Source organism: Patagioenas fasciata, chromosome 22, assembly GCF_037038585.1.
Source record: "Patagioenas fasciata isolate bPatFas1 chromosome 22, bPatFas1.hap1, whole genome shotgun sequence".
Lineage (NCBI taxonomy): Eukaryota > Metazoa > Chordata > Aves > Columbiformes > Columbidae > Patagioenas > Patagioenas fasciata.
The window spans coordinates 4,202,712-4,226,262 of record NC_092541.1 but is presented as its reverse complement, the minus strand read 5'-3'; the positions used below and the strand labels follow the sequence as shown (position 1 = coordinate 4,226,262).

General features: G+C 62.0%; 2 protein-coding genes across 2 annotated transcripts in view; one reads left to right on the top strand and one right to left on the bottom strand.

Annotated features, from left to right (window-relative positions):
• Nucleotides 1-9,301: 9,301 nt before the first annotated feature.
• On the bottom strand, nt 9,302-11,624 carry FZD2 (frizzled class receptor 2). Its single transcript, XM_065855953.2, has one exon. The coding sequence runs from the start codon at nt 11,142-11,144 to the stop codon at nt 9,474-9,476; it is 1,671 nt and encodes a 556-aa protein (XP_065712025.1). The 5' UTR covers nt 11,145-11,624; the 3' UTR covers nt 9,302-9,473.
• A 10,046-nt stretch (nt 11,625-21,670) lies between these two features.
• The window catches only part of GPATCH8 (G-patch domain containing 8), a 49,916-nt gene continuing 48,035 nt past the window's right edge, over nt 21,671-23,551 (top strand). The window contains exon 1 of the mRNA XM_065856380.2: nt 21,671-21,998. Within this exon, the coding sequence (XP_065712452.2) occupies nt 21,954-21,998 (45 nt within the window). The 5' untranslated portion in view covers nt 21,671-21,953. The remainder of the gene's footprint in view (nt 21,999-23,551) is intronic.

Below are 23,551 nucleotides of genomic sequence, written 5' to 3'. Positions count from 1 at the left end.
CTTTCCAGGGCCCTTCAACCCCTGACATTCTGGGATTCTGTCGCAAGGGGGTGGCCAGGCCATGGGGTCCCGTGTGGCCCTTGTGTAGGGTCCTGGGCACCAGGGGGCGGCGTGGGGCACCCGCGGGACCCGCTCTGGGTGGGATGAGGGGGCTGGCGTGTGGTGTATCCCACCCGAGACACCCCCACACCCGTGGATCCAGCCACCCCAGGCAGCAGTGGTGCGTGACCCCACCAACAACCACGACCTCCTCGTGGGTCCCAGGGGATCCCTCTCCCAATTCTCCCGACCCAGCCCCCCACGCAGCCTCAGAAATGGAGGAAAACGTACCCACCACTTGGCAGAAAGCAGCACCCCCCCAAATCACTGCTGGGCTCCCAAAAACCCATGCGTGTCCCACCCCATCCCAGCTTCTGGTCCCCATCTCAAACGAGCCGGGACGAGCATCCCCACAGGCCAGACCAGCCGCCTTTCCTGGAAAAGCAAATTGAACGCCTTGAATGTTCAGTTTTATATGAAACGGGGAATAAAACCAGCCCACCCGGAGGTGACAGCCCTGGGGACAGGCTGTGACTTACCATAGGGACAGGGACATAGGAGGCACCGGCTGAGACGCTTTGGTGGGTTTGAAAGGACAAACCCCAAACTCTCTTTCCATGATAATCTGAACTGGGGGAGGCGTCAGGAGGGAAGAAGTTGGTGGAAATGGGTCTGAGTTTTCAGCACCCAGCCAGCCCCCCTGGATCTTAAACCAGACATTGGATTGAATTAAATCCACCCCCCCAAAAAAAAAATAATCAGTATTAAATGGCTTTTAAACCACGGTTTGCAAATAAATAAATAAATCAGGTTGACCCCCGAATCCCAGCAGGACAGGCAGCAGAGGGTGGTGTAGGCAAAGGCACGGTGCTGCCTGCAGCTCTGTCTGTCCCTCCGTCTGTCTGTCTGTTCCTTCTCTCACCCATGGGACAAGATGGGGGGCATTTGCCTGCACCCCCAGACAAGGCAGGTGAAGGTGAGTGGGTGGCTCTGCTGTGCTGGACGGTGATTGATAATAATAATTAATAACAATAAAGTGGTGGTTTAGGCCAAGGGACTTTAGTTCAGCCTGAACCAGCTGTTCTGGGGTAAAAGAGGTGGAAATAGGGAGGGGGATGCTGGTGGTGCAGGGGTTAAATCCTGCTCGGGGTGACACTGGGTTTTGGGGTGCGCACTGATAGGTGGTCCTGGGGATGGGGGGACATGGTGCCGCTGGGGGGGGCACTCCTATTTCTCCTTTTTGAAGGTGTCATGCACCCCCCTTCCACCCCTGCCTCAGGTTTCTTCTTGCTCCGGGCCCACACTGGGTAATTAGAGATGAATTTGGGGGACTGAGCTGGGCAGTGAGGACGGGGGACCCCCAGCGTCCCCTCAGTGGTGGCTTCTCTGGTCCCTGGACATAGCAGGGAAAGCATTGATGTCCTTTAACCCCCTCCATGCCTCAAGCGTGGCTTTGCTTGCTGAGAGAATTCTGTCTGCTCATCAGTAGGGACCAGAGTGAACGTAAGGGTCAGGGGGTCCTCCATCATGGGGGGAAGCCTTTATTGTGGGGGAACCTTCATTGTGGGGCAAACTTCCATTGTGGGGATAACTCATCATGGGGGACACCTTCATTTTGGGGGTACTTACATCATGAAGAAACCTGTCATGGGGGAAACCCCTGTTGTGGGGGAAACCTTAATTTGGGGGGAACTTCCATCATAAGGGAACCTCCATCATGGGGGGAACCATTCTCAGGGAAACCTCCATTGTGGGGGGAACTGTCATGGTGGGGAACCCCCCATCATGGGAACCTTCATCATGGGGGACACTCCATCGTGGGGGCGACCTTTATTGTGGGGGAACCTTCGTAATGGGGGAAATATCCATTATGGGGACACTCCATCATGAGGGACACCTCATCACGGGGGACACCTGAATTCTGGGGGTACTTCCATCATGAGGAAACCTGTAATGGGGGAAACCTCTATAGTGGGGGAACCTCCACCATGGAGGACGATCACGGGGGACACCTTCTTTTTGGGGGACCCTCCATCATGGGGAAACCTTCGTCAGGAGGGGAACCTCCAACGTGCGTGTGCACATACACGCGCCTGTGTGTGAGCCCACTCCCGTGTGCACACGCGTGTGCATGTCCCCTCCGTTCGTGCCCCCCACATCAGACCCCTGCTTACCAGGTGTCCCCTGTCCCCATGGCCATGCCACCACCATCCCAGCACAGCCCCAGGGCCCCCCTGGCCCCCCCGCGCTGCGGCGGCCCCGAATTTGCTATAAAAGGTTGCGCAGCGCCGCGCGGTGCAGCTGGCGGCAGCTGGGACGTGTCAGCGCCGGGGCACCGGGGGACACCCTGGGGGGGACACCCTGCCCATGGGGACACTGTGAGGGGGCGGATACCCTGAGGGGGGACACCCTGTCCATGGGGGGACACCCTGATGTGGGGGACAACCTGCTGGAGAGGACAACATGCTGAGGAGGCGGGGGGGAGGGGGGGCTACCCACCCTGAAGGGGGACACCCTGAGAGGGGACACCCTGTCCATGGGGTGACACCCTGAAGGGGGACACACCCTGCCCAGGGCAGGGGGACACCCCTCTGTGGGGAGGACATCGTACCGTGGGGAGGGAACACCCTGAGAGGGGAGCACCCTTCTTGGGGGGGAGCACCCTGCCTTGGGGGGACACCCTGAAGGGGGTGACACCCTGCCTGGGGGGGACATCCTGCCCGGGGTGGGGACCCTGAGGGGAGACAGCCTGAGTGGGGGACACCCTGACCAACAGAGACACCCTGAGGGAGGTCACCCTAGGCGGGGGGACATTATACCAGTGGGGGACACCATGACAGAGACACCCTGGGGGCAGGGATACCCTACCCATGGGTGCACACCCTGGGGGGGACACCCTACTGGGTGGGACATCGTGCCATGGGGGGACACACCCTGAGGGGGGACACTCTGCCCAGGGGCTCATCACCCCGCTGGTGGTGACGCTGACACACGCGTGTGCACACCCGTGTCCCTGCGGGGCGGCTCGGGCTCATCCCACGTGCAGCCCGTGTCACACGAGCTCAGCCCCTCTGCACCCCCGGGGGCTTCCCTGCTGCACACACACATTTACACACCCACTCACGAGCACGTGTTCACGGTGTGTGTCCCCACTCTGCACACGTGTGCACACACGCACACGTTTCTCCTCGAGGGGATGAGCTCCCCTCACACACTCACACCCCCTGTTGCACACTCACACACGCTTCCTTATGTGCACACACATGCATGGACGTGCTGCCATTTCACACACGCTTGCTCTTTGTCGCACACACCTCCCCTTGGACACACATGGTCCCCCTTTGCACACACACACACAGCCCTTTGCACTCCCCTTTGCACACCCACTCAACCCCAGGCACCCCTCCTTGCACACCCAAGTGCCTCCCTCTTGCACACACACTCTGCTTGCACTCCCGCTGCCCTTTGCACAAACACTCCCCTTTGTGTCCGCCCCTTGCATGCACACACTCACCTTCGCACACACACATCCCCTTTCCACCCTCTCTTGCACACATGCCCTTTGCACACCCCCCCTGCACCCTCACACGCTTTTGCACAGATATTGTCCCTTGTGCACACACCATCCTTGCACACTCCTCTTTGAACACCTCCCTTGAGCACAAATGCACCCCCCTTGTGTACACCCCGTTCCACACTCCCCTTGTACACCCGCTCGTGCACACACCCCCTTTTCACCTACACTGTCCCCCTTCCCCATCCCCCTTTGCACACCCTCTTGTGAACATGCACACCCCCCTTGCACACACTGTCCTCCTTTCACACCCCCTTGCACACACATGCACTCTCCTTGCAAACCCCTCCTCTGCACACACACCCCCTCCCCCTTTTACACTCCCTTGTGCACACCCCCTTGCACACACATGCACTGCTCTTGCACACACCCACCTCCCTGCACACCCTCTTGCACATGCACATACCCTCTTGCACACTCCCTTGGACACACACACTCCCCTTTGCACACCCATCCTTTGTATAATACACACGCTGCTCCCCCTCCTCGCACCCCAGCCTCACACACACACGCCCCCCTTGCACACACACCCCTTGCACGCACACCCCCGCTGCAAACCCCCTTGTGCAAACTCACCCTCTCCTTTCACCCCTCTTTGCACACCCCCTTGCACATGCATGTACGCCCCTTTCACACTCCGTTGGGCACACACGCTCTCTTTGCACACCCTCCTTTTGCACACACACTGCTCCCCCTCCTTGAACCCACATGCACCCCTGTTACACACACCCCCTTGCACACACACTCCCCCTCATTGCGCACCCCTTGCGCTCATCCCGAGCTCCTTGCACCCCCTCTTTGCACACACAGCCGCCCTTGCACACCCCCTCTTTGCACACACCTCCCCTCTTTGCACACCCCCCGTTGCACACCCCGCACCCCCCTTCGCACCCCCCGCCCGGGGCCGGGCCGGATCCTCCGGCGCTGCCGCCCCTTAATCGACTCCAGCTGCAAAAACATTCCCCGCATTCAGAGGCGACGCCGCCTCCGGAGCCGCCCCCCCCCGGCCCGGCCCGATCCCGCCCCCTGATCCCCCCGACCCCCCCGGCCCGGCCCGATCCCGCCCCCTGAATCCCCCGACCCCCCGGCCCGGCCCGATCCCGCCCCCTGATCCCCCCGACCCCCCCCGGCCCGGCCCGGGTCCGATCCCTTCTCCCGATCCCGGCCCCCCCGCTCCAGAATGGGGCCGTGGGGCAGCCCCATTGCAGGGCCCCGCGGGGGGGCTGGGGTGGGGAACCGTGTCCACCCAGCCCGTGTTGTCTGCATGGGAGCTGGGCTGGAGTCCCATGGGATGAGCATGGGGTCCCATGGGCTGGAGGTGAGGATCCCATGGGCTGGAGGTGAGGATCCCATGTGATGGAGATGAGGGTCCCATGGGATGAACGTGGGGTCCCATGGGATGGAGGTGGGGTCCCATGGGATGGAGGTGAGGGTCCCATGGGATGGAGGTGGGGTCCCATGGGATGAACGTGAGGTCTCATGGTCACCTGTGCCATGTTCTCCAGGACACCAGGGTCGGGTCCCATTCCCACCCCACTGTCATCCATCTGCTGTTCTCCAGGAGGGATACTGGGATGAACGTGGGGTCCCAGGCTCACCCATCCCGTGTCCATCCATGCCATGTTCTCTGGATTTGGTGCTGCGATGGACTTGGAGTACTGTGTCCATCCATGCCATGTTCTCCAGGAGGACATCAGGATGGAGAGTGGTCCTAGTCCCACCCCACTCCATCCTTCCTCAGCTCTCCAGGAGGATGCTGGGATGGAGACGGGGTACCATGCCCACCCATCCCATATTCACCCACCCCAGGTTCTCCAGGAGGGATGTTGGGATGGAGAGGTGGCCTCACATCCTCTACTCCAGTACCCTTCATGTGTGACCCTGCAGAGCCGCAGAGTCCCACATGGCTTGGGCAGGGTGCTGGGATGGGGTTGGGTCCCACACTACCAGGCCAAGTTGGTGGGATGCAGACAGGATCCTCCATCTGCCTTGGGAAACCCAGCCCTCGTCAGGGACATCCCTAATTGCCAGAGGGACACATCCTGCCCGCTGGCAGCTCCGTCTCCTTTAAGAGCGGCACAGCAAGGAGCCCAATTTAGCTGGTGCGGCCGCCTGTCCCCTCTGGCGTCCGGCCGGGGCTCGGTGACATTCTGCTCCAGCACACGTGGTCGGAGGGGGACAACAGAGCTGGGGGGCTGGGAATGTCTGGTGGGACCCACTCTGCCCGCAGCACCCATGGGTGCTGGTCCCCGTGGCCTTGTGTCACTGCTGGCTTCATCCTCGTGGAGGTTAAAGCAGCCGCCTGTGAGTTGGGGACAGCCAGCAATGTCCCCACTGAGGCCCTGGGACCTGTCACACCATTAGGAGCTGATAGAAATGATCGGTGGGGACACCTGACATGTCACCACGAGCTGTCCTTTGTTCCCTCTCTGCTCCCTGTCATGTTCCTCTGCCACCCCATATGGGGGGACATGGGACTAGAGGGGACAGTGACAAGGGGAGGACCTCATTGTCCTGAGGGAATTGTCACCCAGATGGTGGGATGGGTCCCCATGAGGCAATGGGGGGATACCCCTGGGGACAGAGGATGGGACAGCCCTGGGGACAGGGGAGCTTGTGGCCAGGGGGACAGGACACCCAGGGGACAGGAGTGACCATGGCCTGGGGGACAGGAGAGCTGAGACAGCCAGTGCTGGGGACACCCTGTGCCCCATCCTTGTCCCACTGAGACCAGTTCCTTCCTCCAGCATCCCCTTCCCTGCACTGGTTTCACCCCCAGTGCCGACCCAACCACGGTCACTCCTCCTGGGGACACCCCTGTCCCTGTCCCCACCGGCACCACCCCGTGACCCCCCCGGCCACCGGTGTGATGAGTTGTGGGTGCTCTGGGGCCGGGGGCACTTTAATTGACTTCTGCCGCTTCGGGCAGCTGTGAAAACAGAGCGGGGCTCATCAGGGGACATCAAAGGACCCCCAGCACGTCCCTGCCACCAGCGTTTGCTCCCTCTTCGCTTGGCTTAAAAGAGAGAGAGGAGGGTGGGAATCACCAGCTTGGGAGGGTGGGGGCTCAGCCGTGTGTGGAGAGGACGTCCCTGTCCCCTGCCCTGTCCCCTGTCCCTGGGGTCAGCTGGACCTGGGGGGACCCATTCTCTGAGTCAGCCGGACCAGAGGTGACCTGTCCCCAGGGTCACTTGGCCACAAGGTGACCCATCCCTGGGGTCAGTTGCACTTGGGGTGATGCCCCCCTGGGGTGACCTGTCCCCGGGGTTAACTGGATTTGGGGTGACCCATATCTCAGCCAACCTGGGGTGACCTCTCCCCAGGGTTAACTGGGCCTGGGGTGACCTGTCCCCAGGGTGACCGTTCCCTGGGGTAACTCACACCCAAGGTGACCTGTCCCCAGGGTTAGTTGGACTCGGGGTGACCCGTCCCCAGGGACACCCACTCTTGCGGTGACCTGTCCCCAGGGCTACCCTGACCTGGGGGGACAGACCAGGGGACAGAGCGGGGACACACGGCCTGTTCCTTGCAAACGCCCTCCAGCTCCTTCCCCACTCACGCCGCAAACAACCTCAAGAGCCAAAACCCTCCAAAAACCTCCAAAACTCCTCAAAAAAGGCCTCTGAAAGGCGCTGCCAGGGCAGGATCCGCCCCAACCCTTCCAATTCCAGCTCAGACCCCCCCGGATATCACAGGAGCTGGGGGGGGGAGACATGGACACAGCCCCCCAGGTGGGTCCCCCAAAGCCCAGCCTATGTAATCCCAGCTCTGTTTTCCAAAGCCAGGACACTGAAGGCTTTAAAATAAATTAAGAATAAAATCATCTCCCAACTCCTGCATTCCTGGGTGGAGAGTTTACATTCCCCCGCTCCCCGGCCGCGCTTCGCCTCCGGAAAACAAAGTGGCCTGGGGTGGGATTTACTGTTTTGGGGACCCCCCCTGCCTGGTCACCGATGGGGCAGCACCCCCAGAGCAAGGCAAAGCACCCCCAGGGCTGGATCCGGAGCCCAAAAGGGTGAACCCCCCATGCGATGGCACCTTTGGGGACGAGGGGGTGCAAAGGGGGTTCCCCCCAACCCCTCGGCCAAAGCTCGTCCTGCCAATGTCACCCCCAGCGTTCCCCCGCTGGGAGGGAAGCAAAGACATCGCAGCGATAAAATCAACCCTATTTTTATCCCTATTTCAAGAGCCATCAAAAATTTGGGGTGCTGGGGGGGTCCCGGCCAATCCCTCAAGCTGCTCCTCCATGGACAGGGTGGGGAAATAACCCTGGATATGTTTCCCCCCCTGTTCTCTCCCCCTTTCCAAGTCATCGCTGGAAAATTAAACCGGATCCAAAGAGTTTTTCCTTTCCAAAATGTGCTGGAGAGGCGCAGCCTTAACCCCTTCGGCACCCGCTCTGCCCTTCAACGGAGAAAGGGGGTTTTTCGGGGGGTTTTGGGACCGTCCCAGGGCTTCACTGGGGAACAAGGAACCGCTTGATTCCCCCCGCAAACCCAGAGGATCCCCAAATCCCCCCAAATATCGGAGCCGAGAAGCTTCGCGACATCGCGAGGCCGGTTTGGGGGCGGCCGTGGGGTCCGGCTGGGTCTCCCTCTCCATTTTGGGAGGAGTATTTTGATTTGGTTTTAATTTCAATTATTAAACCCATCCTGGCTGAGCCCAAACTCCCCACATCGCATCACCCAAACCCCCCAAATCCGATCCGCAGCCGGGACCCGCAGATTCGGGATCGGGGGCCCACGCGCAGCCAAGAACCCTAATCCTATAGAAAATGCGAGCTATTTCCTCCGGGGGGGGGGCACAAGAGGCCCCTCTCACTCCAAACCACAAACCCCTTATTTTTGGGGGGTTAAATAGATATTTCCCCCCCGCAACGCGCTTTGTTCCAGCTGGAGGGAGATTCCGGTTCATGCCCGCGATGCCATGAAATGGGGGGCCCATGGGGAACCCCCACCCATTTAATTCTTTGAAGGGGCTAAAAAAAGCCCTGGGGAGTAAATTAGCGTTTTGTTTTACTCAGTTGGGATCGGAACGGACTGTTTAAAAAGTTAATTCGGGAGGAAAAGTCAGCGGCAAAACGGGGGGGGGCACAAGCAGAGCCGCCCCCGGGGTGGGGACAGCCCTGTCACAGCATCTTTTGGGAGTGAAAAAAGCCACTTTCTTGGGGAGTTTATAGAAAGAGAAGGAGAAACCCAGCATTTTTAGTGGGTTATTCGCCGTGCTCCCCCTTGTCCCGGGGGCGGCGCAGAGCGCGGCTGCGGCGCCTGGGGGGACCCGAGCGGGGAACCTCACGCACTCTCGGCAGCTCCTTTTTCCCCCTCTATTTTCTTTATGTTTTTCCCTTCCCCTCCTCCTTTTTCTCTCCATTTTCTCCCTTTTTTTTCCTCTCTTTTTCCTCCCTTTTTCTCCCTTATTTCTCCTTTTTCTCCCCTCCTGTTTCTCTCCTCTCCTCTTTTTTCTCTCCTTTTTTATGCTCCTGTTTTTCTCACTTTTCTCCTTCCCCCTTCTCTTTTCCCCCTCTCCACTTTTCCCCCTTTTCTCCACTTTTCCCCCTTTTCTCCACTTTTCCCCTTCCCTTTCTCCTCTTTTCCCCTTCCCTTTCTCCTCCCCCCCTCTTTTCTCATCCCCCCTCTCTTTTCTCATCCCCCCCCCCCTTCACCTTTTAAATAGAAATATCTCATTAAATTTACAAATGCTATTTACAGGTTTAATTACAAAAAAAAAAAAAAAATCAAAGAGAAAAAGAGACACCCCTTAGGCGTTAATAAATCTAAAAAATAAAAAATATATAATAATAAAATCCCCCCTCCCGACATCAAAATGACGAAGGTGGCGGCCGGGCTGGCGGCGGGGGGGGTCACACCGTGGTCTCGCCCTGCTTGCTGTTGGTGAGCCGCGTGTAGAACTTCCTCCAGGAGTGCAGGGTTTTCCCCGACCATATCCAAAAGCCGGAGGTGATGCCCACGATGAGAGTCATGAGATACTTGATCATGTAGACGGTGAAGTCGGGGGTCATGCGGGGGGTGAAGTGAAGCGGGCAGGGGATGGCCAAGCTCTTGCAGTTCTGGCTGATCCAGCTGCGCTCCCAGTGCTCGCGGAACGCCTGCTCGTAGAAGTAACACGCGATGACGATGGTGGCCGGGACGGTGTAGAGGACGCTGAAGACCCCGATACGAACCATCAGCCTCTCCAGCTTCTCCGTTTTGGTCCCGCCGTGTTTCATGATGGTGCGGATGCGGAAGAGGGAGACGAAGCCGGCCAGGAGGAAGGAGGTGCCGATGAAGAGGTAGACAAAGAGCGGGGCCAACACGAAGCCCCGAAGGGGGTCGATGTTGTTGAGGCCCACGAAGCAGACGCCGCTCAGCAGGTCCCCGTCGATCTGCCCCATGGCCAGGATGGTGATGGTCTTGACGGCCGGCACGGCCCAGGCGGCCAAATGGAAATACTGGGAGTTGGCCTCGATGGCCTCGTGGCCCCACTTCATGCCGGCGGCCAAGAACCAGGTGAGGGACAGGATGACCCACCAGATGGAACTGGCCATGCTGAAGAAGTAGAGCATCATAAAGAGGATGGTGCAACCTTCCTTCTTGGTGCCCTGGACCACCGTGCGGTAGCCGTCCTCCTGGAAGCGCTCGTTGCAGACCACCCTCTCCTCCAGCACGAAGCCGGCGATGTAGGCCACCGACACCATGGTGTAGCACCCCGAGAGGAAGATGATGGGTCGCTCAGGGTAGCGGAACCGCTGCATGTCCACCAGGTAAGTGGTGACGGTGAAGAAGGTGGAGGCGCAGCATAGGACGGACCAGATGAGGATCCAGATGCGGGCGAAACGGATCTCGTCCTCGTTGAAGAACATGTGGCCGTCGGGCCGGGCGGGCTCACAGGGCGCCGCGCAGTCCTTCTCGCCCAAGAACTTGTAGTTGAGGTAGCTGGGCACCTTCAGCGCCCGCGGGCAGTGGAAGGGGTGGTCGAGGGTGGCGTACCGAGGGGCTCCCGGGGTGCCCTGGCCGGCCAGCGGCGTGGCACTGGTGAGCAACGCCGGCGAGCCGCCGTCCTCCGAATGGTTCTGCCCCACGCAGATCTGCTCGGCGCCGTGCCGGGGGAAATTCTCACAGCGTAATCGCTCGGGCCATTGGAAACCGAATTTATTCATGAGGGCTTCACAGCCCTGGCGCGCCCGCTCGCAGATGGAGCGGCAGGGAGGGATGGCCTGCTCCAGCACCGTGCACACCGGCGCGTACATGGAGCACAGGAAGAACTTGAGCTCCAGCGAGCACTGGACCTTCACCAAGGGGTAGAACTGGTGCACCTCCAGCCCCGCGTCCTCCTGGTTGGTGTGGCCCAGCAGGTTGGGCATGATGGTCTGGTTGTAGGCGATGTCGGTGCAGAGCGGGATGGAGATGGGCTGGCAGAAGCCGTGGTCGGGGATGGAGATGCCCTTCTCGCCGTGCAGTTGGCTCCGTCCCGGCGCCACGCTCAGCCACACCAGCAGCCAGGCCAGGGCGGGCAGCACGCCGCGGGGGGCCATGGCGCCCCGATTTACCGTGCCCGGTGCCCGGCCAGCCGGCCGGTGCTCCTGTCCAGATCTGCCGTGCCCGGTGCTGGTTCCCAATGTCCAATCTGCCTCCCGATGGCTCCCGCTGCACGAACGGACTCAGGTCCTGCCGGGACGGCTCCCGGCGCCCGGAGTTTGTGTGGTCGGTGCCTGGCTCGACGGCTCCCGGTGTCCCCGTGTACCGTGCACGGTGGGATGGCTCCCGGTCCCCGGTCGCGGTGCTCGGCCCGGGCGCTGCTCCCGCTGCTTGGACTTGGCGGTCCCGCTGCTCCCGCTGCCCCGACCCGGCGCTCCGCGGTGCAGCCCCCGGAGTCCCGGCCGGGCGGTGGCGCTAGCGCGGTGCAGGGGGGGGAGGAACCGGGGGGGTACCGGGGGGAGGGGGTACCTGGGGGTGCCGGGGGAGCGCAGCAGCCGCACCGGACGCTCCCGCCGCCTTTGTGCGGGGCAGCGCCGCGTCCCCGCCGGGCGGAGCGGCCCCCCCGAGCCCCGCCCCCGCCGGGCCCCGCCCTCCCCGCCCCGCCAATCACATTCAAACGGTGAGGCCGCCACGCCCCCCGCCGCCCCCGGCCACGCCCACTCTCCCCCCCAGTCCCCGCAGCTCCCGGGGGTCACCGGCCCCCCCGCCCCGCCGCAAACTTTTTGTGCGTTGAGAAAACTCCCCCCGCGGCGTGGGGTCGGGACGGGGCCACGGGGAAAAGTCCCCCTTGTGTCCCCTGCCCCCCCGTGTCCCCTGTTCCCCCCACGTGTCCCCTGCCCCCCCGTGTCACTTGCACCCCCCCGTGTCCCCGGCCCCCCCCCCGTGTCTCCTACCTCCCCGTGTCTCCTGTTCCCCCCCCGTGTTCCCTACACCCCCCCGTGACCCCTGTTTCCCCCCCGTGTCTTCTGCCCCACCGTGTCCCCTGTTCCCTCCCCGCGTCCCCTGCCCCGCCGTGTCCCCTGCCCCCCCATGTCTCCTGCCCCCCCCGCCCCATGTCTCCTGCCTCCCCGTGTCCTCCACAGCCCCCGGTTTCCCCTTCACTCCCCTGGTGTCCCCTACACCCCACCCCGTGTCCTCTGGCCCCCCGGTGTGTGTCCCTCCCTCCGTCCCCGCCCCCCCAGCCTGGGACCCCCGACATGCTGCAGTGGTTCCCTGCTGTCCCCAAGCCCCCTTTGGGGTGCACTGAGGTAGGATGAGCCCCCCGGTGACCCCTGGCACCCACGTGTGTCCTGGCCGCGCCCCCTGGGGACAGTGCTGCCTTGGCCTCAGCACCCCTTGGTCCCCAGGTGTCACCCAGGTGGTCCCACCGCCCCATGGGGTGCCCGTGGCCACCCTCGGGTGCTGCTGGAGCCACAAGGTCACTGCACAGTTGGGGGTGCCCCCGATGTCCCCAGATCAGCCGGGGTGGCAGGGGACATCCCGCACCCTGCACCCACACCTCTGTCCCCAAAACTGGGGCAGCAGGAGAGAGCTGGGAAGCTGGGACACACTGGGGGGAATTGGGACACACCAGTGGGGGAACTGGGAAACACGGGGAGATCTGGGACCTGCTGGGGGGATCTGGGACACACTGCGGGGGACTGGGACACACTGGGGGGGACCGAGACACGCTGAGGGGGGACCAGAACACACCAGGGGACATCAGGGACATGCTGGGGTGGGACCAGAACAAACCAGGGGATCCAGGACATACTGGGGAGGACTGGGACACACTGGGGGGAACAGAACAAACTGGGGGATCCAGGACATGCCAGGGGAGACCGGGACACACTGGAGACCCTTGTCAGGGAAAGGAACCATGGGCAGGCACCCCAAATGTTGGTAGTGGGTTGGGGGGGCTGCCCTTCTCAATGCAGCACCCCAAGGGGCACCGGGGGGGGCTCGGTGGGCAGTCCTGCTCCTTTCTGGGGGGGCGAGGGGCTCTGTGCCGGCTGCCCCCTTCCCCTCCGCCGTCCTCCCTCCCTTTCTCTCCCTTTCCTGTAACTTAAGCTTTTGTTGTGAGCAGGAGAAACCCGGGCTGCCGTGAAAAGAGGGCCCCACCGCCTTTCAGAGCGTAATTGAAACCATTGCGCGGCTCCTGGCCGAGGGGGAAGGGCAGGGGGGGCTCCAGAAATCAAAGCCCGGGTTGGGGGGGAGTTATGGGACACACGATGCGCACCCGCTCCCGGCCCCCCCGGCAGCTTTCCCGGACGTGCCGCTTGTCACCGCGGCGCTTGGCGGGATGCTGGGGGCTCCCCGCTCTTGCGAAAGGGTCCGGGATGGAAAATGGGGGTCCCTGTGATCCCAGACAAGGCTGCAATGGTTGTCCCGGGGGCTGAAGTGAGTGAGATGGGTGCCAGCGGCCGGCTGCCCACCCAGGGGTGCAGTGTTTGGGGCCGGCGCTGAGCCCACGCCGCCATGCGCCGTGGAGGGCGGCTCGGCATGGCCGGCGCTTGGCGGGCGCCCAGCGGGTCCCTGGCCGGAGGCGGCTGGTGAGGGGCCTGGCAGGGCTGCGGGGGCCGAGCCGAGGACGGATCGTGGCCAGCGGCTGCAGCCCGGCCCGGTCCCGGCTCCGCCATCGCAGGTGTGACGTGGGGTGGCCCCTCCAGCCGTGGCTCCTCTCAGCTTTGTGGGTGCAGGATCTGGCCCGTGTGACCCCCCCATGTCGCCCATGGCAGTGGGGGGACAGAGCCCAGCCCCACCAGCCGAGGATGGGGACAGAGTGGGTGTGGGGGTGTCTGCACAGCCACGTGGATCTTGGCTTCCTAAAAGCTTTGGATTTTGGCCTCTTTCCAGTACGTAACTTGCAGAGGGGGTGGCAGGGGCTGTCCCCGTGCTCCCTGTCCCCTGGGTGCTGTGGGGTGCTGGTGGGTCAGGACAGGGGCTCCCCAGGACCTCTGGGCACTGGGGACACACGGGGACGTGGTCCCACCCAGAGTGGGTGCTGGGCCCTCCTGGGGAGGGGGAAACTGGAGTAGAACCACCAGCCAGCCCTGGGAGGGACCCCTGGGTGCCAGGGGCACCCCAGGGAGGCAGCCGGTGGGGTCTGGGCGGCTCAGGGATGTCCCCTGGCAGGGACATGCAGGGTGGCCAGGGAACCCCTTTGTCTCCATCACCAGGCTCCCATTCCAGTCCCCAGGCGCTGCCAGGAACGTGCTGGGTGGGAGAGTATCCTGTCCCCTCCCTAAAGGTTCTGTGCGGGGGTCTGGGGTTGGCATTCTGGCCAGAGCGGACCCTGTGAGGACAGGGACCCATCCTAGCACCCAGCGGGAAGAGGTGGGTGCTGCCAGCAGACCAGGCTGGGCAGCGCTGGGAATATGGGACCAACCCCAGGTCCCCCCAGGGCTTCCCCTCGCAGCCCCCTCAGGCGTCCCAATCCCCACAGCGCTTCTCTCTCACTTCATCCCAGTACAGCACTGGGGGGTGCCGGTGGGCACCTGGTGCTGCCCATCCCCTGCCATGGCACCCTGGGGTCCTGCCTGCCAGGGCTGGCCCATGAGTGCCACCACCCCTGGAGGTGTCCCTGCTGGAACAGGGTCCCCATGAAGCCCCTCTCCCCAGGACTCCTCCAGTGCCACGGGGTGCCAGGGTGCTTGTGGGGTCCTCCCTGCACCCCAGAGGGCCAGGGATGTGGGACACAACCAGAAAGGCCTCAAGTCTTGGCTTTGGACTCCTCCCAGTACCCTGAGCCCAGTCATGGGGAAGCTCCAGCCCCTCTCTGAGCCCCAGTGCCCACCCGTGGGTTCCCACTCATGGGTGCTACTGGGGCTGGCACAGCTGCTCGCACCAGCCGCCACTCTTGAGCTGGTGGCCAGGGCATTGGGAGGGCAATATCTTTTGGGGGGGGGCTCTGGTAGCCCCAGCTCCCACCACCCCCATCTCCTGGGAACTGGCACAGAGAAAGGCGAAGCAGAAATCAGGGGATGGGGCGGCTGCACCAGGCGACGCCAGGCAGGACGGGGACCCCCGGGGGTCCCCCAGGAGCTCAGAGGAAGGGCCCCCCCGGCCCATGCCCTCAGCTTTGTTTCACACTTAAGAGCCTCTAATTAAAACCAGTCACAAAAGCCCTGGCTGGCGGCAGGCTCAGGGTGCCAGCGGAGGACCGGGGTCTGTCACCAAGGGAACAGAGAGGGATGTGGGGCCCCCGGCATGGGCACCGCAGGGCTCCCCGCACCCCTGTGCGTGAGCGGGCACACATGTGCACACACCTATGTGTGCACACACACGTGTGCACAAACACAGCACCCGCAGAAGGGGCGAGCGTGGGGACGTGGAAGCGGGGCTGGGGGTCAGGGTGGCAGCATTGGGGGATGCTCGTGTGACGGGTCTGCTGGCATGAGCGTGTGTGTGTTTGTGTTTGCACGCCTGTGCCCAGCTTTGTTGCACGCACGCTATCCCGTGGGTTGGGGTGGGCAGGAACCAGGGCCTGTTGTTCTCAGGCCTCTGGTTTGTACTGGTCTAAACTGGTCTAATGGTCTCTGTGGAGCAGGAGGGGCCTGCGAGCAGCACTGGCCAGGTGGTCTGGGGGGTGAGCTGAGCCCTGGGGTACCTGTGAGGTGAGCTGAACCTTGGGGTACCCATGGGGTGACATGGGGTGAGCTGAACCTTGGGGTACCCATGGGGTGAGCTGAGCCCTGGGGCACCTGTGGGGTGATCCACAGGGTGAACTGAGCCTTGGGGTACTCATGGGGTGTGCTGAGCCCTGGAGTACCTGTGGGGTGAGCTGTGGGGTGATCCAAGTCCTGGGGTACCCATGGAGAGATCCTTGGGGTGATCTGAGCCCTGGGGTACCCGTGGGTTGATCCTTGGGGTGAGCTGAGCCCTGGGGTACCTGTGGGGTGATCAGTGGGGTGAGCTGAGCCCTGGGGTACCTGTGGGGTGAACCGTGGGTGCCCCAGCCCCAGGGGCAGCCCTCGGTGCCGGCCTGGCAGTGGCGGGTGCCCAGGAGGTGCTGGTAGGCACCAGGCACGGCACATTAGCCAAACCCTGGCACCTGGAGGGTCCCCAGGAAGGGACCAGAGGGCTGCTGGGTGACCCTGATAGTGGCTGTGAGGAACCAGGGGACACAAACCCCCACCCAGATGAGGGTCTGACTGCCCAGACACCCCCAGGGGTGGTGAAACCCCAATGTGCTGGTGTCTCCCAAACCTCCATCCGGTGCCAGTGGGGGACAAAACCCACGCCGAGGGGGCTGGCAGGACGCCGGCCCATGGGGGCCGCTGGCTTGAGCACACCTTGACCTTGCTGGCAGGGGAGGGATCCCGCCAGCTTGTCCGACACATCTCCCGCCAGCGCCCGGTATTGAGAGCGCGGCGAGCTCGCGCGCGGAGGAGCCGGCATGAAAAGGCAGCTTAGGCATCTCCTGCTGCGAGAGATGGATTAGGGGCTTCGGGGAGGGCCGGGGGGGACAGCCAGAGCCCAGCCGCCGCGGCATGCCGAGGCCAGGCGCTGTGCCGGCGGCTGCTGGGCCACAGCGGGTACGGCCGGGCACGGTGCCGCAACCACGAGCTCGCTGTGACCCCGCGGGAGAAGGGGACAGTGGCCAGGCCTGGCAGGGTGCTGAGGGCTCCCCAAAATGCAGCGCGGGAGGGAGAGGGACTGTCCCAGCTTGGAGGGGACTCAGGGGACAGGGGTTTGTGGCGCCCAGGGCTGGCAGTCCCACGCCACCACACGGCCCCAGCCCCCCTGGCGGGTCCCCAAGGCATCCACCGCCCGGCCCCTCAGCTGTCGCTGTCAGGAGGATGCGGTATTTTTAGAGTGGTCCCGGGACCGGCAGGTCGAGCGGTGACAATTTTTGCCCATAGCAGTGGGCAGTGCGGGGGTGGCGGGAGGATTTGTGACCCCGCCAGCCCCCCGGGAGTTTCTCTTTTTTGCTCTGATTTGGGGTCAGAAATGTCTCACTTATCCCCAGGGAGGGAAGCCCCGTCGCAGGCAATGGGTCCCCATGGGGTGGGGGGACAGGCCGTCTCAGCTCGGTCCTCGGTCTGTGTTCCCAAGATGGTGACAGTGATAGCTCATGCGAGTGGTGCAGTCCCCCCAGGACTGTCCCTTGTGTATGGGGTGGGAGTTGGTGGCTGTGAGGTGGAGGGTTGGGGTGTCCCTCCCCGTCCCAGGAACAGCTGTGCCCCCGGCGGATGGCGGGGGGACCCTGCCAGCCCCACGCATGTGACAGGAGGTGACTGAGCCGCCTGCTATTTATAGCCCTTATCAGCGCTGGGTGTGGGGACACAGGCGAGCCCATGCCATGGGCACAGGGTGGCCCCCAGGGTCCCCTCAGGGTCCCCTGGGTGCCTGCCTGTCCCCCAGCACCACCCAATTCCCCCCACTAGAGTAGAGGGGTGCAGCAGGGACATGAGGCCCCTTCGTGCCTCCCATGGCTTCCCCAGCTGTCCCCAGTGCACTGGGGACACTGAGCCACCCCTGTGCCCAAAAGGGACACAGAGATGTGCCTAACTGGGACACTGAGCTGTCCCTGTGCCCAAGGGTGGCATTGAACGGTCCCTGTGCCTGACAGTGGCAAAGAGTTGTGCCCAGCAAGGCCACTGGGCTGTTCCCATGCCCCATGGGGACACTGAGCTTTGTCCAATGGGGCACAGAGCCGTCCCCATGCCCAATGGGGGCACTAGGCCACTCCTGTACCCAAAGGGGGCACAGAGCTGTGCCCAACAAGGACACTGAGCTGTCCCTATGACCAGCGGGGACATTGAGCTGTCCCTGTACTCAGTGGGGACACAGAGTTGTGCCTGATGGGGACACTGAACTGTCTCCATGCCCGATGGGGACACTGAGCTGTCCCTGTGCCCAAGGGTGGCATCAAACCATTCCTGTGCCTGACAGTGGCAGGAAGTTGTGCCCAACAGGACTAGCAAGCTGTCCCTGTGCCTCACAAGGACACTGAGCTGTCCCCATGCCCAGCCTCTCCAGACTTGGGGGTAGTAGGGGCACAATGTGGGGCAGGTTTGTCCCCCAGCAGGCACAGGTCCCGGTAGGGCACATGTCCCCTTGCTATGGGGAGAAGCCAAGGCGGGGGCGTTCCTCCTGGCTCCCTCCTCTGCAGCAAGCAGGGGGAGCTGGGGGCCGCAGCCCCCGCACAAAGCTGTTTTACATGAGAACAGGGGCCCTGGCGGCAGCGCCAGCCTCCTCCTCCCGGCCTCTGGCCCGCAGAAAGGGGCCTCCTTCCCCCGGCCTGCCCCGCTCGCACGACTGCTCACGCTCACACCCGTGGGTCTGCGTCACACACGTGGGGACAAGTGTCCCCCAGTCTGGGGACACTGCTCCCCTCAAATACCTTGGGCTGAGAAGCACGAGCTCCCCCAGGGTTGCCCCCCAAAGTGGACTCAGTGCCTGCCCCTGCTCCTGCAGCACTGAGGGAAACTGAGGCAGGGGGTGAGGGGCCTTGGGCAGCACCAAGGAGGGCACCCAGCCCTGGGGGGGCACCCCTTCTCTCTGGCTCGGCACCCCTGGGGTGCCATATCCCCCTCACCCCAAAGCCCAAGCAGGGCTGGGTTCCCCCCACCCACCGGTAACAATGAGCAAGGGCACCCAGTGGTTGGTGGGGGTCCCCCAGTGTGGGTGGGGGTCCCGCTGCCCGCCTGGGTGGAGCAGGAGCTCCCTCTCGTGGGCACAGCCCCAGCGCTGAGCAGGGCCCAGGGTGCCCACCCAGGACCCACAGGTGCAGGGCCGCAGGACACGCGTGTCCCTTTGAGCTGCCCATGGGGCTGCACCGCGCAGCATGGCTGGGGGGCAGGGGCCTGTCCAGACCCATCTGGGTGATTTGGGAAGATGTGGGGGTACAGTCCCCCCCCCTAAAATGCAGTGGTTACTCCTGAAAGAGGAAAAGTGGCTCCACTCGGTGCCCCAGCTTCCCCACCCTGCATGGGGCTGAGCTGTGGGGCAGTGCCCGGGGCACACGGATCATGGGGACGTCAGCAGGGAGAGAACACAACACCCAGGCAGGTGGGACCACAGACCTGATGCAGGACGGGATGGGTGATCCCGGTGCGGAGGTGTTGGCATGGAGCAGAGTAAAGCACAAACAGGCACGAGTGTCAGCAGGACTTTCTTAAGGCAATGAGGAACAAATTTCATAGAATCATAGAATCATTTCAGTTGGAATAAACCCTCAGCATCATCGAGTCCATCCATAATCCAACTCCAGCACTAACCCTTGTCCTTAAGAACCTCGTCTAAACAGCCCTTTGGGGAAGAAATAGTTCTCAAGATCCAACCTCAACCTCCCCTGGTGCAACTTGAGGCCGTTTCCTCTGCTCCTGGCGCTTGTTCCTGGGGAGCAGAGCCCGACCCTCCCTGGCTCCAAGCTCCTTTCAGGCAGTTCAGAGATCAGAAGGTCTCCCCTCAGCTCCTGTTCTCCAGCTGAATCCCCAGGTTCCTCAGCCACTCCCATCACACTTGTGCTCCAGCCCCTCCCCAGCTTTGTCACCTCCTCTGCTCTCTCTATAGTCCATCAATGTCCTTCTTATGATGAGGGGCCCAAAACTGACCACAGGATTCAAGGTGCGGCCTCACCAGTGCCGAGTACCGCGGCACGTGAGCATGTTCCTGCCAAGCAAAAGCTCTCAGAGCCACCTCGCAACGCAGAGGTGCTGAGATTAGGGGCATTTCTCAGCGTTATTTCTGCAGGGCTGCTGAGATGGGGCAACGAGATGAGAGCAGTGACCCTCCTGGGAATTTAGAGGCAGATGCACGAGGCTGCTCCACGCAGCTCTGGCAGCGCAGCCCAGTCTGGCATGCTGCGGTAACAGATCTGTGACAAGCTACACCATGTAGCACAAAGCACAGCCATTGCTTTGGCCTCCCCAACGCCTGACTTGCAGGGCTAGCTGTCACACTCATCCAGCACCTCTGGGTGAAGAACCTTTTCCTCATGTCCCACTGACCCTCCCTGGCACATCTTCTGCCATTCCCTGGGCTCTGTCACTGTCACAGAGAAGAGCTCAGCCCTGCCCCTCCTGCTCCCCTGCTGAACCTGCAGCCCCGTGAGCTCTGCCCTCAGTCTCCTCTTCTGGAGGCTGAACAAACCCAGGGACTTCAGCCACTCCTCATACGGCTTCCCCTCCAAATCTTCACCAACTTCGTAGCCTCTTCTGGACACTCTCCAGTAGCTTTATCTTCTTTTTATCCTGTGTCCCCAGCCCTGCACACAGTGAACGCTCCAGGTTAGGCCTGAGCACAGCGGGACAATCCCCTCTCTGCCCGGCTGGCAGTGCTGTGCTGGATGCACCAGGACACGGGTCCATCTTGGCTCCAGGGACACTGGTGGCTCATGTTCAACTGGCCATGGACCAGAGCCCCCAGATCCCTCTTCGCAGAGCTGCTCTCCAGCATTTTGTCCCCAGTCTGTCTGTACAGCCAGGATTGGCGTGTCCCATGTTCAAAATCCGGCACTTGCTCTTGTTGAACTTCATGTGGTTGGTGATTGCCCAGTTCTCCAATTTGTCCAGATCCCTGTGCAGAGTCTCTCTGCCCTTGAGAGTGTCAACAGCTCCTCCCAATTTTGTGTCATCAGCAAACTCACTAAGCAATCCCTCAAGCCCTGAGACTTCTATAAAGACACGGTCTGGTGAACACGCTCCAGACAGGCCCGTTTCTGAACTCCTCTCTCCTCCCCCTGCCTCGACAAGGCGGCAGAGGGCAGCACGCAAGCGGATTCTGGGCAGCCAGGCTTCTGGGGAGAGAAAGAGAAGGAATGAATGGAGCAACAGATGGAATCTGGCTGTCCTGCTGTTAGGGACAGCAGAAAGACAGCAACACGCTGTCCTGCTCAGAGACAGCTGGTAGCAGCTGTGGGGGTGGATGGAAACGTAGGGCCTCAGCTGCCACAGGCGAGATGGAGACCCCAGGCACCGCATGGCGTGTACAGGCCTGAGGGGCTGTTTCTCTGCCAGCACGTACACGGACCTGGCACACAGAGCTGAAGAAAGGCCCTTGCAGCCTGGCTACCAGCATGGTTCTGCCTGCCCCCGAGCACCGTGCTTCACCTCAGGGTTGGCTCTGAGCACCGTGGCCCAGCTCAGGCTTTACTCTGGGCTCCTTAGGCCTGTCCCCGGGCACCACCACCTGTCTCAGAGCTGGCCCCAGGCGCCACCATCAACGCCAGGGCTAGCCCCAGGCTCCATCATCAACGTCAGAGCTAGCCCCAGGTGCGATCTACCAGCACCAGAGCTGGCTCCAAGGCCCGTCCCCATCGCCCGGGGTGCTGGGCTGCCCCTCTGCCCGCTCCTGTCCGGCCCCGCTGAGGAGACTCTGGGCACGCCCCCTCTCAGCTGCCAGCGCGACCCGCGACGCACGCCAGAGGGCGCAGGCGAGCTCGTGCTCCTATTGGCTCGCATCTCCTTCACTCAAGAGGTGAGGGCAACCCAATTGGTTTGGGCTGGGAGGGGCGGGAAGGCTGAAGCGGGACCCCCTGTCACCCGGGGTCGAATCCTCGCCGCCTGAACGACTCTGCGCATGCGCAGAACGGGACACCGGGGTGGGGCGCCCGCTCCCGGGGTGCGCACGCAGGCGGGGCGTGGCGCATGCGTTGTGCGTGCTCCGTTCCAAACCACCGCGGAGCTCCGCGGGGGGCGGGAGGGAAGGTCCGGTGCGGCGGAGCTTTAGCGGTGTGGCTGCCGGTACCTGCCTCCCTCTACTGTCCCCGCTGTTGAGAGCGCCTCCGCGCCGCGCACGTGACCTGCCCCGCCGCGCATGCGCGGAGCTCCCCCCGGCGCGGCGGGGGCGGTGCTGAGGGGAGGCGGCCGGAGCGCGGGCTGAACGGGGCCGAGCTGGGCCGGGCCGGGCCGGGCCGAGCGAGGCGGCGGGGGCGCAAAATGGCGGACAGGTTCTCCCGCTTCAACGAGGACAGGGACTTCCAGGTAACGGCCGCGCCGCGGGGCCGGGCGGGCCCTCAGTGTATCCCGGGGCGGCCGAGGCGCCCTCAGGCCGGGGCGGGCCGCTCGTCCCCGTCCCCCCCTCCCCCCCCCCCCCCCACACACACCGGGGCTTTGTGCGCGGGCCCGGCGGCGGTAACGACACAAAGGCTGGAGCGGGGGGTTCGGGGCTGTCAAGGTGACCCGGGGAGGGGGGGGGGTCGGAACGGCGGCGGTTCCCCGCGCTGGGGGAACCCTCGCAAAAGCGGCGGTTTAATTTAATTTATTTTAATTTTTTTGCGGTGTGAGAGGCCGGAGCGGCAGCCCTGTTCACCTGCCCCTCGGCATATGCCAGCGGCCCCCGTTGTGGAAAACGCCTTTTCCTTCTCGTACCCCCCTTACCCGCAACAAAACATTAGTATTTCGCCGTAATTAGCGTCGCTGTTGCTGCTTTAGAGGGGATTTAAATAAACAATGGGAAAATTAACGTTGACTCATTAAGCCTAAACAATGACATTTTGTTTTCTGACTTCAGCCCCGGAGTCTCGAGGTTTAAAAAGAAAAACAAAAGGAGCGAGAATATGAATAAACGCGCTCGGGAAGAGCTTTTCATGAGCTTTGTGTGAGCCCCAAGTTGGAATTGTCCTTTTCACCCAAACTCCTGCTTTTCATCTGAAAACCTAGGAGGTTTTTTTATAGTTGCAGAGCTTGCGTAACTCGACTTCATGTAGCGTCAAGGTCCAGTGGTGTTAGGACATCCAGTAGTAATTCGTTTGTGTTGTTCCTTCGGGACGTTTTAGGGGATACGTGCTTTGTAAGTCGGTATTACACTGTGTTAGAAATGCATGAGAATATATGTATCGGCGTGGTTGTCTACACTATTTACCTTATTTTATCTGTGGACTGTAGCTTTGGCTTCTTAATGCACCCCAGCACACAGGCTGGTTTGTGTTGTTTGTTTCCTTAAATGAAGGACCAAGTTGTAATTAATAGTGAAATGGTCTGATTGGGTTTTGAAGTTCCTGTTTTAGGAAGCGAAAGGAGCCAGATCTGGGGTTTGAAAAGACATTTCTGGTGACGGGGAACCTAAGACAAGTCGAGGACTGCGGGATGTACCCAAGAAAAGAGTAAACTCTCAAGTTGCGTGTTGCAGAACTTGTTCACATGTTCTTTTTGCTCCATTTCCTTGTTGTCCCCTTGCAAGAAAAATAATTGTAGCAGTAAAACCTGTTACTGTGTCATTGCTCTGGTCATATGGGGAGGATGTGCAGTGATGTCAGGAAACCCGGCTCCATTACCCGATGCCGAAATCTTAAAAGCTGCCGAGCGTGCTCGGAAACAAAACCCGGTCACAACCCTGTTTTCCCTCGACTTAAAGGAAGGGCACTATTTTTCATTGGGACTTTATCTGTGCCTAATATCAGGCTTTCATTATCTTTTCCATGGACTAGAGTAATAAAAAAGTTAGGGTTTGTTTTTATAGTAGGGTAACTTCTCTCTTTTCTCTCTGCAAATCTGCCAGTGAGAAGACATTTTATTTTGTGTGCAAACCCTTCCGT